Here is a 14,608-nt window from a genome sequence, read left to right as displayed (position 1 = left end):
TTAATTTTTAGCTGGCTAGCAAAAATTTACCTGATTTAGTGCTAAGTTCAAAGTTTTCTATTCGTAGTCTTTGTGCTAAAAATTGTCTTTTTGTCAATAATTCCAAGAAGTTCTAATTTAGCCTTACGTAATTTGCTCAGTAACTCTTCTTCTGTGGATGCCTCTAAAGACTTAATGATTTATTCTAACTCCTGAATATGTTTATTTTCTGTTTTTTTCTTATGTGATGAGAAAGAGATTATTTTACCTCTCATCACTGCCTTTCTTGTCTCCCAGAGAATAGATGCTGATGTTCCAGGCAGGTCATTATGTTCTAAATATAAAGCCCACTCCTTTTTAAATAATTTAATAAAACCTTTGTCTTTAAGCACTGATGTATTAAACCTCCAGTTTTTGCTTGGTGGGATTGTCTTCTTGTTTACCAGAGTTAAAGAAACCGGAGCATGGTCGCTGACAGCTATGGGGTGTATCTCAGCGTCTGAAATGTCAGCCAACAACGAGCTGCTGACTAGAAAATAATCCAAACGTGAATGAGAGTGATGGACGTGTGAGAAAAAAGTATACTCTCTACGGTTAGGATGAAGAGATCGCCATGCATCACAAAGCCCATAATCACTCATGTACTGTTTAACTATATTAGTGGATTGCCAATTGCACTGAGTTCCAGCTGTACTAAGCCTGTCTGTTAAAGTGTCCATCCAAAAATTAAAATAACCTCCAAGTATAAGTGGACAGTCCAAGTGTTCGGAGAGTACAGAGAAAAAATGATGAAAGAATGGAGGGTCATCAATATTTGGACAGTATATGCTGACGATAAATAAGCTTTGGTTCTGTATAGATATTTTTAACATTATAAATCTACCCTCTGGATCAGAGACTGTGTCCAATACTGTGAAATTGATGTTTTTGTGTATTAAAATAGCTACACCTCTTTGCCTAGAGTTATAGCAGGCAGAGAACATGCTGGGAAACTCAGGTGTTTTAAGTTCATCTGCAGATGTGGCAGATCTATGAGTCTCTTGTAATAATATTACGTCTGCTTGCACTCTTTTTAACTGATCAAAATTTTTTAATCTCTTCTCTCTGGAGCCAGCTCCATGTACGTTCCATGAGACAAACCTTAGTGCACCCATAGATGCATGTGTGAGTAGCTATAATATGACACCTTCATGTGTATGAGATAAAATAAGTAATTAAACGCATACTTTAATCTTATAGTAAATAATGGAGAGTAAATAGTAAGGGTATTATTATAATCATTATTATTTGCAACATTAATAAAAAATAATAGTAGCAGAAAATTAATATTTTTATACAATATTAATATAAAGATATTAATGCTGATAATGAAAAAGTATAAAGAAATAATAATTAAAATAAAAACAATAATAATAATAATAATAACAAAACAAGCCCAACAGTGTTTTGTGCAATGAAATGCCTTAGGCTACTCATCCGTGTGACTGTGCGTATGGAGTCTATGTGTGTGTGTGTGTGTGCGAGCGCACGCACGTTGTGTGCTGCAGTGTGGAAAAAGAAAAAAAAAAAGAAGCTAATTGTGCCATGCAGATGTAAAGATCCAGAAGCAGATAAAAAAGGGAAAAAGGAATTCTAAAGGTTAAGAAAAGGAAAAAAGAAGAAAGAAAAGAAAGTGTTGTGGGTGTGAGGTGGTGAGGGAACAGGTGAACATTTCTAAACGGATCTAGCAGCTATAAATCCTGACATGTTCAAACCCAGTGAGTGCTGTTATTAATAATTAAGTTGTACTTGATGTTGTCTAATAAAGCCAATCTGTTACTCCTCGTTCTTTGTAGATCTTACCATCAACAGTTTATCTATGGAGATCACAGCCCGCATCCCATCCTGGATGAACTTCTTACGCAGCGGGAAGAGAACTCGGGGGCGATCCAGAATTTCTTTAGGAAACTGATCGTTAACCCTGTAGTCTTTACCTTTAAGCTCCCTCCCGCGGCTTTTAACAAGACCTTTCTGCTGAAAGTGCTCAAATTTAGCCACGATGGGACGAGGTCTTCTGCTGTCTATTCTCCTGGCTCCAAGGCGATGTACCCGATGAAAGGTGATGTTTTTAACCGTTTCCTCAGGTATCTTCATGTGGGTGTGGAGAAAGTTTTTTTTTTTGATTGTTCGCAATCCTCTGCTTCTCCTCCGGTCTGCTCTGGAAGGCCTGCGAACACCAGGTCATCTCACATGCTGTGTGATTGGAGATCCAGAACAGTCTCCTTTAGAACTTTGTTGTCTTGGGAGATCCGATATAATCCTGCAGTCAAGGAGGAAACCGATTTCCGCAGAGACATGTTCTCAGCTGCGAGCCGCTCCACCTGCTCCTGGCTAAACTCCAGAAATGTTCAGAGGTCCTGGAACTCCTTGTGAAGCACCTCTAGCAGGTGGAATCGCCCCTCAAATCCAGAAGCCATTTATCTATGGACTGTAGTAAATCGAAGACATCCTTATGGGGAGATGAGGCCTCGGGCGAGTCCTGGGGACGGCTCCTCTTGGTCCCAGGTGTTTCCGTCTCAGCTGCTGCTGCTTTCTTCGGTCCCATGACAAAAAACTCAAAAACCTCATCAATATATGTTTGCAAACTTTCTAAATTTTCTCCACTTACCTCCAGGCTGAGTGTGTTATATTTACCAGATTATTTTTTTTTTACGTTGTCAGTGAGTAAATTAGGCGAAAATGCGTCTTGTTTGTGGAAGTTGATTAACGAGCTGCCATCTGCTTCAAACGCTGCCGTGTGTCCGGTGATCGGGCAGTCAGCGCATGCTCTCAGATCTCAGATTCCTGCTTTAAGAAGCACTTGCCCATTCACGCGCACATTCAAATGCTGGTGGTGATGAGCTCAGTAGCTACAGCTGCCCTGGGGCGCACTGACAGAGGCGTCTTGGCATACATTGGCACCACCAGTCCCTCTGACCGCCAACAGCAGCCAAGGACACAACAGCAGTTGGAATCAAACCTGCAACCTTTCGATTACTGAACAACTCACTGTACCTCCTGAGCTACTGCTTTCCCTCAGGACACATCAGTCCGCTACTGAACAAGCTGTACATGGTCTCCATAGTAGAATAGAGTGGGTGAGAGGGGTTTTCCAAGACGAAGGGCATCTTCACCAGCATCCTCCTTTCACACATCTCAACTGAATTTAGTGGGCAGCAGGTCCCTGAGGTCCAGTGACCAAAGCCTACTGGTTGTGCAGCACCAGGCTAAAGACCAAAGGTGACAGATCATCTGCTGCTGTGGTCCCCTGACTCTGGACCTCTCTCCCCCTGAGCCTGATATCAGTGGACTCAGTGGTCTCCTTTAAATTCACCTGTTCAGGTTTTGGTGAGATCTTCCACAAAAATAAACAATCAGTGATGAACAAGAGTCTGCTTCTAGACCTGCAGAAAGTTTTTTTAAGCAGAGGAAATGTTGGCAGATGCAACGACGAAACCTATGACCAAAAGTAAGATGGATAACTTTGCAAAACTATTGTTTGGTATTTAAACTCCAGGTGCAGTATGTATTTATTTATTGTTGTGTGTGTTATGCCATTGGTACACCCGTGTACAAGTGGGGATGTTAGAATGTGTGTCCACAGGTGACACCAATGAGTAATCAGAGAGGAAGTGGATAAAAGAATGGCCCACTGTCCCTCCAGCTGTCGGCAGATGGATGGATGAGTGTCATAGTTAGTGGCAGTTTCAGAGACGTTTGTTGGTCCAAGAAGGCACTGAGGGAAAAGTGCTAGGAGCCGTCAGAAAAAGGGAAACTGATGTGTTTGAGTTTTTATTCCTACTTGCCACCATCCACCTGGGATATTGCAGCAAGTTGCTGAAAGTAAAGCAACTCTGTTAAAGACAGAGAGGGAAATCTCTAGGATGAAGTATGATAGTATGGGGCAGCAGCAGCTCAGGAGGTAGAGCAGGTTGTCCAGTAATCGGAAGGTTGCAGGTTCGATCCTGGCTCCAATCAAAGAATGCTGCTGTTATGTCCTTAGGCAAGACACTTAACCCACCTTGCCTGCTGGTGGTGGTCAGAGGGACCAGTGGTGCCTGTGTTCGACAGCATCACCTCTTGTCAGTGCGCTCCAGGGCAGCTGAGGCTACACCGTAGCTCATCACCACCAGGGTATGAATGGGTAAATGACTGATTGTGTTGTGAAGCACCTTGGGGGGTTGTAGAACCCTAAGAAGGTGCTATACAAAATACAGGCCATTTACCATTAGTAGTTATTAGTAATAACTCAATTATAAGCATCACCATCATACTTATTTTTCCTAATAAGGCTCCACAGATGATCAGTAACACAGGTTTGTATTTTATTTAAAATAATCCTAGAAGAAAACATGGAATCTGTGCACAAATGAACCATTGTTAAACCGTAACATCAATGTTTTTTCTTTTTCCCCCCAAAACTTTCACACAAACGAGAATAAATAAACCAACATAAAACTCTTTTCCAACCCCAAAATTACTTGAATCTCCATTGGTTCCTGCTCTTTTAGCCAGCCTAGCAATAGTCTTGGCGAGGTACTTGAGTGTTTAATACTACTGTAGCATTTAGAGGAGTGCAAATGGTGCCTATATGAGAACTTTACAACCTTTAAACCTGATGTCTCAAACATCTTGAAAAGAAACATCCTCCTCCAGGATGACGACAACTATGGTCCAGTAGGTCAAATTACAACCTAAAGTGCTGCACAAATCATGAGTGTCAATTAAAACCAAGCCTTTCCTTTTTTCTATGAGTGTATTCTGTTATGTTCAAGGGTGAAGAGGAGAAAAACAATAACGATCTGTGGACAAAGCCATCATCTGTCAAAGCACTGAGCAGCGCAGGTGTAATGAAGGCTAACTGAATAGGGTCTAGACTTTGGATCCAGAGGTGTGCTGATGGTTTGGTTGCTGCTGTGATGGGGCGCCTTAGGACCCTGCAGGCTGCTGCTGGAGTGGCTGAGATAGGGTGGAGGCCTCTGATTCTGAACCAGGCCCGGCTGCATGCTGGGAAGGTGCAGGTATTGAGCCACAGTGATTGGCTGGCCTGAACTGTGGAACATCGTCTGATGATGCTGCTGCTGGTCATCCTGCTGGCGCTTGTGCATATTAGCCTCTATAACATCACTGTCATGTGCCCTGGAAAATGGAAATATGTTTACTGTTCAAAGTGATATTTCAACTAAAGTATTTCTATTTAAAAGTTGTAAATAATTACCACCACTGTACCCCTGAGACATCTCATTTAGGACAAACAGAGTCTGACCCCTCATCAGCGGTGCGGCACGGCAGTGATTCGGCACTGCTTTAAATACAATCCATTATATTCTATGGATAGTAAAAAAAAAACAGCAGCAACATGGCAATTTTCAGACGCGTCCCAGAAGCGCCGCACCAACAAAGATAAGATCAGGTTCTATTTTTCCACGAACCGCTTCTGGGATGCGTCAATTTCTGCAGTTAGCATAAGCCTAGACAGGAAGTCGCACACGGTTTCAGTGTAAAAATCCCTGGTAATTTTCAAAATAAAAGTATTGCAGCAATGTAATTTTAGATATATGAAGCTTATGTGTGACCTATAAGATTATTTACTCACAGCATCATTCCAGAAGTGCAGCGGTGTGTTCTCATGACTTTAATCCTGGCGGTGGAGAAGAACATCATATGTGACATCACACAGTGATAACGTGATTTCCTTATTTTTGGTTTAATGGCGGACTGCATAAACAAACTGTAACATTTTAAGTCTCAAGGAACTGTGTGATCTAGCGAGTCGAACTAGGAGTCCAGCAGAGAAGCCGCGTCGCTGCTGAGACTCTCCCGGTGTGCACTTGGGTGCAGTGATTGTCACGAGTAAACCGTTCCGCTGTCATTCCGTGCTGCTGATGCTTCCAGTATGCAGCCAGGTGAGTCCTTCAGGACTGATGAGCTAATCCAAAGTTTACTAGTGCTGACTTAGAATGGCTTCAGTCTTCTAAACTTCATGTGAACTGAATCTATAAACCTTTACATACAACTGGACTGCAGGTAAATCCTAATAAAAGGTTTTCTCTAGTTGGAATTTTACTGCAAACTCTATGCCTAACTCTTGCTTTAGTTCCAGGGAGCTTTACTGTCTCTAAAAGGTTCAGCAGAATGGCAGAAAATCCCAAAAGGAACAAAAAAGCGTGCACTGCAACCTCACAGACTGGTGTGTCCTCAGGGTGGAGGGATACAGCTGAAGCATCAGACTCATGTACATCGTGTTCTAGCCCCAGAAAGATGGACATGTCGAGGCTGAAGGAAGAAATAATCATGGTACTGTAGTACAAATTTGAGGAAATGTTTATAGCAGAACTCAAAGGTGGCATCGCAATGGATTTAAACTTTATTAAAAGTGAGGTGCGGGCGTTTTATATAGCGCCTCTCAAGATCAAAATAACAAGGTGCTTCACAAGAACAAAACTAAAAAAAATAATTTAAAAGATTTTTTTTAAATATTAAAAAATATCAAACATGAGAAAAAAAAGGGGATTAAAACATAAGGAACGGGAAAGAAAAAACAAATAAGAGGTAATCAGTGGATCCGGGAAAGGCGGAATTGATAGAAGGAGCAGAACAAGGAGGTGGTGATGAAGGTTCTACCAAAGCCTGAACAGGTGAGTTTAAAGGAGACCGCTGAGTCCACTGGTCTCAGGCTCAGGGAGAGAGAGGTCCAGAGTCTGGGGGCCACAGCAGCAAATGATCTGTCACCTTTGACCTTTACCCTGGTGCTGCACAACCAGTAGGCTTTGGTCACTGGACCTCAGGGACCTGCTGGGGGTGTAGGGACTGAGGCCTAGTCCACACGTAGCCGGGGTTTTTTAAAAACGAATATCCACCCCTCCAAAAACTTGCATCCACACCACCGCGTTTTAAAAACAAACTCTGTCCACACGTACCCGGATAAATACATTGTTAAAACATGCCAGATCTGTAGGCGGCAGTACTTCCCCCGTTCTTAACCTCGTCCTTCGTCTGTGGTCTTCCACAAGGAGCAGTAATTCCGCTTGCAAAAACAAACAAGCAAAAAGCGCTTGGACAATTGATGGATCGGGTAGTGACAGAGCGCAGATCTGAGGGCTTCCATGATGCCGGCTAGTGTAAACACAGGTCGCACACGTGATGTCAGCATTTTTTTGTCGCGGAAAGTGATGTTGCGGACCTTAAAACTCCGGTTTTGTCCGTCCACACGCAGACACCCAAAACGGAGAAAACGCAGATCTTCACTTTGGCCGGAGTTTTTAAAAAGATCAGTTTTCGTGTGAAAAAACTCAGTTTTCGTGTGGATGACAGGCCAAAACGTAGAAAAATATCTACGTTTTGGCAGATCCCCGGCTACGTGTGGACAGGGCCTGAGAAGATCACCAATGTATGATGGTGCTTGTTCATGTAAGGCCCTATAGACCAGAACCAGGATGTTGAAATTACCCTGAAGTTGACTGGCAGCCAGTGAAGCTGGAGGAGAAGCGGGGTGATGTGGGTGTGTTTGGAGGACTTGGTCAGAAGCCGAGCACAGGCATTCTGAACCACCTGTAGATGGTTCAGGGAGGTTCTGCTCAGACACGTGAAAAGAGAGTTGCAGTAGTCTAAGCGTGAGGAGATGAAGGTGTGGATAACTGTCTCAAGTTCAGAGTGGGACAGAATGGGACTCAGCTTAGCAAGGTTCCTGAGATGGAAGAAGGAAGAGCGAACAAGTGAACTGACATGAGAATCCAGGGTGAGAGCTGGGTCAAAAGTCACACCAAGATTCCTGGTTTGGTGTGAGAAGCAAATTGACCAAGAGAGTCTGACTTTGGGAACCAGCTTGTCTGGGGCACAGATGAGGATCTCAGTCTTATCTTCATTCAGCTGTAGAAAGTTCCCACCATCCAGGTTTTAATAGAGTCTAAGCAGGTGTGTAACATCTGCAGCTTAGGCATCTCATGGGGCTTAAAGGAGATGTACTGTATATATAAAGGTCCTTCTCAAAAAGTTCATTGTCAGTAATGTACTGATAAACATTAGACTTTCATATACATTTCCCTCTGCTCAGTCTTCCTCCATACTCTGGTACATTGATTTCCGAATGACATGCAAAATTTGTTTTCATCTGAAAAAAGTACTTTGGACCACTGAGCAACAGTCCAGTGCTGCTTCTCTGTAGCCCAGGTCAGGCGCTTCTGCCACTGTTTCTGGTTCAAAAGTGGCTTGACCTGGGGAATGCGGCACCTGTAGCCCATTTCCTGCACACTCCTATACACGGTGGCTCTAGATGTTTCTACTCCAGACTCAGTCCACAGCTTCCGCAGGTCCCCCAAGGTCTGGAATCGGTCCTTTTCCACAATCTTCCTCAGGGTCCGGTCACCTCTTCTCGTTGTGCAGCGTTTTCTGCCACACTTTTTCCTTCCCACAAACTTCCCACTGAGGTGCCTTGATACAGCACTCTGGGAACAGCCTATTCGTTCAGAAATTGCTTTCTGTGTGTTACTCTCTTGCTTGAGGGTGTCAATGATGGCCTTCTGGACAGCAGTCAGGTATACAGTCTTACCTGTGATTGCAGTTTTGAGTAATGAACCAGGCTGGGAGTTTTTAAAAACCTCAGGAATCTTTTGCAGGTGTTTGGAGATAATTAGTTGATTCAGATGATTAGGTTAATAGCTTGTTTAGAGAACCTTTTCATGATATGCAAATTATTTGAGATAGGAATTTTGGGTTTTCATGAGTTGTATGCCAAAATCATCAATATTAGAAACAATAAAAGGCTTGAACTACTTCAGTTGTGTGTAATGAATCGAATATATATGAAAGTCTAATGTTTATCAGTACATTACAGACAATAATGAACGTTATCAAAATATGCTAATTTTTTCAGAAGGGCCTGTGCAGGGTGGGCCATTTATATGGACACACCTTAATAAAATGGGAATGGTTGGTGATATTGAAGTCCTCTTTGTGGCACATTAGTATATGTGAGGGGGCAAACTTTTCAAGATGGATGGTGACCATGGTGGCCATTTTGAAGTTGGACATCTTGGATCCAACTTTTGTTTTTCAATAGGATGAGGGTCATTGGGAATTTCACAAGAAAAACTATGGTGTGCTTGGTTCGAACGTAACTTAATTCTTTCATGAGTTATTTACAAGTTTCTGACCACTTGCTGAGACCACTCTGAGCTACAGAGTGCTGTATCAAGGCACCTCAGTGGGAAGTTTGTGGGAAGGAAAAAGTGGCCCACGACAACCAATCCACTTTCCAGGAAACTGTTCATCTAGGAATGCTCGGACCTGACACCCATAATGTGGTGGTGCACAATTTTGCTGGAAAAACTCAGGGAATGTGCCAGCTTCAGTGCATGAAGAGGGAAACACATCATGTAGCAATTTAAAGTATCCAGTGACCTTGAGGTTTCCATTGATGAAGAATGCCCCCACTATCTTTGTACTCCATATACCACACCACAACATCACTTGTGTTGTTCCAACAGTCTTGGAGGGATCTATCCAATGTGGGTTAGTGTCAGACCATTTGCAGATGTTTTGTTTGTTAACTTCACTATTCACATAAAGGTTTGCCTCATCACTGAACAAAATCTTGTGCGTGAACTGAAGGTCTTGTTCCAATTTTTGGTTTGCTCATTCTGCAAATTCTGTGCGCCAATCTGGGTCATCCTCATTGAGATGCTGCAGTAGCTGGAGTTTGTAAGGGTGGCATTGGTGAGTAGCTTATATCCAAAGGGATGTTGGACTAATGCCACTCTCCAGTGACATGTGGCGAGTGCTACGCTGTGGGTTCTTGCTGAATGAAGCTAGGACAGCCACTGATGTTTCTTCTTAGTGACAGTTTTCATGCATCCACATCTTGGCAAATCCTACACTGACCCCATTTTTCGTAACTTAGCAAGCAGTTTGCTAACTGTAGCATGGGAGATGGGTGGTCTCGTAGGGTGTCTTGCATTGAAATCTGCTGCAATGACCCAGTTACTGCATTCACCAGATATCAACACAATTTTGATCCGCTCCTCATGTGTTAACCTCTTCAACCTGTCAATGGCTGTGTACAAAGAGAAACTTGTAAATAACTCATCAAAGAATAGTTACGTTCAAACCAAGCACACCATTGTTTTTCTTGTGAAAATCTCAATATGTTTGATGTGTCACATGACCCTCTTCCTATTGAAAATAAACAAAAGTTGGATCCAAGATGGCCAACTTCAAAATGGCCACCATGGTCACCACCCATCTTGAAAAGTTTGCCCCCTCACATATTCTAATGTGCCACAAACAGGACGATAATTTCACCAAAATTCCCATTTTATTAAGGTGTATCCATATAAATGGCCCACCTTGTAGAAGAAATTGCATCGCTGCACTATTATTTTAAAAATTACCAGGGATTTTACATTAAAACTGTGGGCAATTTCCTGTCTAGCTCAATGCTAACTGCGGAAATTGACACATCCCAGAAGCGGCTTGCGGCAATTAGTATGTCTGTATCCCTTTTGCTGCATAGTTCTAGAAACCCAAGTTTCCTTTTTATTAAGAGCTGCTGTAACAAGTGAATTTCCCCACTGGGATTAATAAAGTCCATTCTATTCTAATAGTCAGCAAGAAGTGTTTTTAGCTGGACTTCCGGTTTATGTGAACATGGCGTAGGTCGCACCAAACACAGCTCCTGCAGAGTCTAGTTATTATTGAGTATTTCCAGGCACATTTTGACGGTTTTTTAAATATATCAGCTGTTTTGTGTAGTTTCGAGACAAGACTGTTTTCGCATTTTGCGTTTAGAATGTCGCGTAAGGTTAATAAGAGCGCAAACACCTCTCAGCTGAACTTGCGGCCTGCTGCTAGCACTGCATCCCCGCCTCGTGGTAATACTTCGCCACTGCCTGGGTCGCCCGACAAGCTGCTCGTCGATACGGAGAAGTTCACGAAGGCTGAACTGCTCTCTGAACTTCGTGAAGAAATTTCAACACTGTTTAAAAAGGAACTGACGGCAGCGTTTGCTGAGAATCTCACGTCTCTCAGGTCTGACATACAGCAACTAAAGACGGACCTTTCCTCAGACATAACGGCCATACGGCAGGATTTCGTTGGCCTCAGAAGCACAGTTACGGAGATGGAGCAGTTTCTCTCTACATGCACGGATGACATTGTCCACCTCCAAGCCAAAGTGGATGTGATGTCGAAGGAATTAGCCAATTTGAAGAATAAATGCGAGGATTTGGAGTCCAGGTCTCGCCGCAATAATATACGCATTGTTGGTGTGCCAGAGGAGAACATCCTGTCTTCTACAGATGTGTCCATGCTGCTGATGGAGGCATTTCAGCTTGGGAAGGAGCCGCTTGTGGACAGAGACCACCGAACTTTGGCCCTCAAACCTAACAGTGGTGAATGTCCCCACGCTGTAGTGGTGAAGCTGCACTATTACTAGCGGTTTTTGGGCTTCCAGACAACACTGGTCTAACCGACCCTACACACTTCAAAATATTAGCCTTTACGTCACTTTTGGCTAGACGTTGCATCTTACTCCTTTGGAAGTCTTCAAAGCCACCTTCAGCTTCTTTTTGGTTTAGAGATGTGATGTCATTTCTTAGAGTGCAAAAGAAAGGCCTTGTGGCGAAGGGGGATTACAGAGGATTCGATCGTATCTGGGGCCCCTTTGTAAACTATTGCAAGCCATTAAACGTTCTACCAGCTGATTAGTATTATCCCCCCCCCCCCCTTTTTTTGGGAGTGTTTTGTTGTTTGTGTTTGTTTTGGGTTTCTTCTAAGTTTCTATTTGTTTGTTTTTTATCAATTTTATATAAATGTGTGCGTAGGAATTATTTTATCTGTTCATGTAAGAAAAACTAAAAAAATATTTGAGGGGAACAGATTGTATTGTTATTGTAAATTAATGCACATTGGTATCTCAATAAAAATTTTAAATAAATAAAGAAGTGTTTTTAGCTGATGTAAAGTGGTGGTGTGTGATCCTGGACCCCGAGACAAACTATCCTGCGTGTTTTGTGTCTCTGCTCCAACAGCGTAACAACCTCCTGCAGAATGTGGAGAAAGGCTGACCAGGTAATTGATAGAATTCACAGATATGGAAGATTGGAGCATTTGTAAGATGGAAGTAGGGGTTGGCCACACTTGGAATGAATCAATAAAGTGTTCTGAGTATCTGGATCATCCGAGTGACATTTAGATACACACATGAGTAGTTTCTCAGCACACGGCACCAGGTTGTCCCATATGTAGCCTGTGAGGCGCTGCAGTCGGGAGGGCCAGGTGGGGGACAAATGGAGGGTGAGGCGTGAGGCAGCCACACAGGCTGCAGCCACCAGCGATGGTACAAACCACAAAAATACATGATCTACAGGGATGGAGAGTACAAACAGTTACTATTGAAACACACATCCTGAAATCACTCACACTCTACGAAAGTCTGATAACTGAGAAAGAACTGTTGGATTATTTATTTGATCTGGGACATGGCTTGGATAATGTCTCCATTGTTTATCTGTCTAGTACAACAGCATGCCGGAGTGTCTGTTCTTTAAAGAATCAGACTAGATGCAGCAGCAGCCATGATTTTCACATCTTCTTCATTTAGGGTAAGGCTCACACTGATCCACACATTTCCACATACTGATCAAATAGAAATGTATTAGGTCACCAAATGGGGAGAGCCAAGCAAAGGATGAAAACTAATGTCTCACAGGATTTGAGGCTTTTTTGCCTGATGACTATTAGGGCAGCACGATAATGACCAAAATAATTTTGATTAATATTGTAATAAGTTATTAATCACAATAATTCATCTTATCTGGTAAAATGTGTATTTTTATTGCACCAATTACAAACAATGTTGTTCTGTCAAAACTGAAACTTTAGAATAGATTATAAATAATGCAAATCCCCTTCAAAAAGATCCTATACTTTTATTTTTCAAAGTGCTAACTAAATATGTTATTGCAGAGAACAATCTCAAGGTGCAACTTAACGGAAACAGTTACAGCTTATAGAGAAAAGGCCTCCTGTGTACAGCAAAGGCTGAGGAAATTAGGCCTTTGCCAAAAAAACAAAAAACAGCCTGTCAACATTTTCTGGCTGGAGATATGATTGAAGGTAGGTCACTACATTTCCCCCAGTGCTAAAGACCCTCTCCGACAGGGAACTTGTTGCAGGAATGCACAAGTACTTTTGAGCCAGCTGTTTAAGATGTCTGTAGTCTTTGATGTTCTGTCCACCAGTCCAGTGGATCCCCTTCACTGTCAAGGTTGGCACACTGTAGGTAAGACTGGAGCTCAGAGGCAACAGCCTGTTGTTCCTGGTAAGGAGAGGGTCTCGGTGTTGTTGGCCCAGTGACCTTGAAGAAGCTCCCCAAGGTCTTCTTATTTTTTAGATGTACTGGGTGCATCCTCGGCAGCCCCTCCACTTGTATCCACTGGGCCTGTTTCCTCTAAAAGTACAATGTAAAGTAAGTATAAACAAAAAATCTTTGTAACAAAACATATTTAAAGTCCATATTAAGATCACAGCATAAAAAGGTCCTCTCAGCATATTAAAATCCACTTAATATTTAATTTAGTTTAAAATCTGTATCTAATGTGTTAACAATTCCTCCTCACCATGCTTGCAAAGGTAGCCATCTCAGACAGAATTCTTTCCTGGATTGAGGCAGTACTGTCCTCACCAACATATCTCAGCTTGAAGCATGGATCAGATGCAGGGGCCATGTCAAGCACTTCTTGTGCCACTGGATCTTTGTATTTATCCTCCAGGTAAGTGAGAATTTGGGGTTTGATGGTGTTGGTCACGTCTGCAGACCTGCCAATCTTGTCGAAATTTTCTGAGTACCACTTGTGTGGTGTTTTTTCACGGACTTTTGCAACTCCATTGCTTTTCACGCTGTAATCTCCCCATTTACTGGATGGAAAATGTTACACACACACACACACACACACACACACACACTTAACCTTACCAGAACAGCAGCGAGTGGCGAACCGGAGGGAGAGAGGAGCAGCAGGCAGGACGAGGCAGGGGGGAGGGGGGGCGGGGGTGTTACGCTATAGGCTAGGCAGGATAGTTAGCTCTGGTTTTTCTCTGCTTTTCTACGATGATTGGCTTAAACTTCTTCACCGCGCCGCTGAGTCGTGTTGTGAGACATGAGTACCACACATGCATATTTGCCAGCAGAACTCAACTCACGTATCGGCAGCTTTTTGCGTAGTTTAGAGGGGTGAATCGTACCAGCGTAAATAGATGCCAAATTGCGTACTGGCTACGCAAAAGGTAGGTACAGGTTGGCAGGTCTGGGTCTGCAACATCTTCGCTTATTTTGAGGATAGAGGATCAGAACAGGTGGAGAACTGGTTTCACAAAATAAATACGGACATTCTTCTCACTGAACAGCACATCAGTAAACTCAATCAGAGGTTGGAGGGTTTCGTTTATGACTTCCAGGACATCAGGATACTGCCATGTTGGGATGAGTTGCCTGACTTGCCTTGTTTTTTGATCGGAAGATTATACTTGTGAAATGGCCCTCTGCTGATCCAGGATTCTTGCGATCATTGCCTGCCTGGACCCTTATCTTGTTGGGTATTCCGTCTTCAGCCCT

At 42.9% G+C, this 14,608-nt stretch overlaps 1 protein-coding gene across 3 annotated transcripts in view; it reads right to left on the bottom strand.

Annotated features, from left to right (window-relative positions):
* Positions 1–4,298: 4,298 nt before the first annotated feature.
* ccnj (cyclin J) overlaps positions 4,299–14,608 on the bottom strand; it is a 69,016-nt gene continuing 58,706 nt past the window's right edge. For 2 of the 3 annotated variants that reach the window (XM_054734951.2, XM_054734948.2), the window contains 3 exons: positions 12,196–12,355; positions 5,594–5,638; positions 4,299–5,136 (listed from right to left, as the gene is read on the bottom strand). In XM_054734951.2, coding sequence (XP_054590926.2) covers positions 4,815–5,136; positions 5,594–5,638; positions 12,196–12,355 — 527 coding nt within the window. In that variant the 3' untranslated portion in view covers positions 4,299–4,814. The remainder of the gene's footprint in view (positions 5,137–5,593; positions 5,639–12,195; positions 12,356–14,608) is intronic. The other variant, XM_054734949.2, reaches the window with a different exon arrangement.

This window comes from Nothobranchius furzeri, chromosome 12 (assembly GCF_043380555.1).
Source record: "Nothobranchius furzeri strain GRZ-AD chromosome 12, NfurGRZ-RIMD1, whole genome shotgun sequence".
Lineage (NCBI taxonomy): Eukaryota > Metazoa > Chordata > Actinopteri > Cyprinodontiformes > Nothobranchiidae > Nothobranchius > Nothobranchius furzeri.
This window is presented reverse-complemented; position numbering and strand designations above follow the sequence as displayed.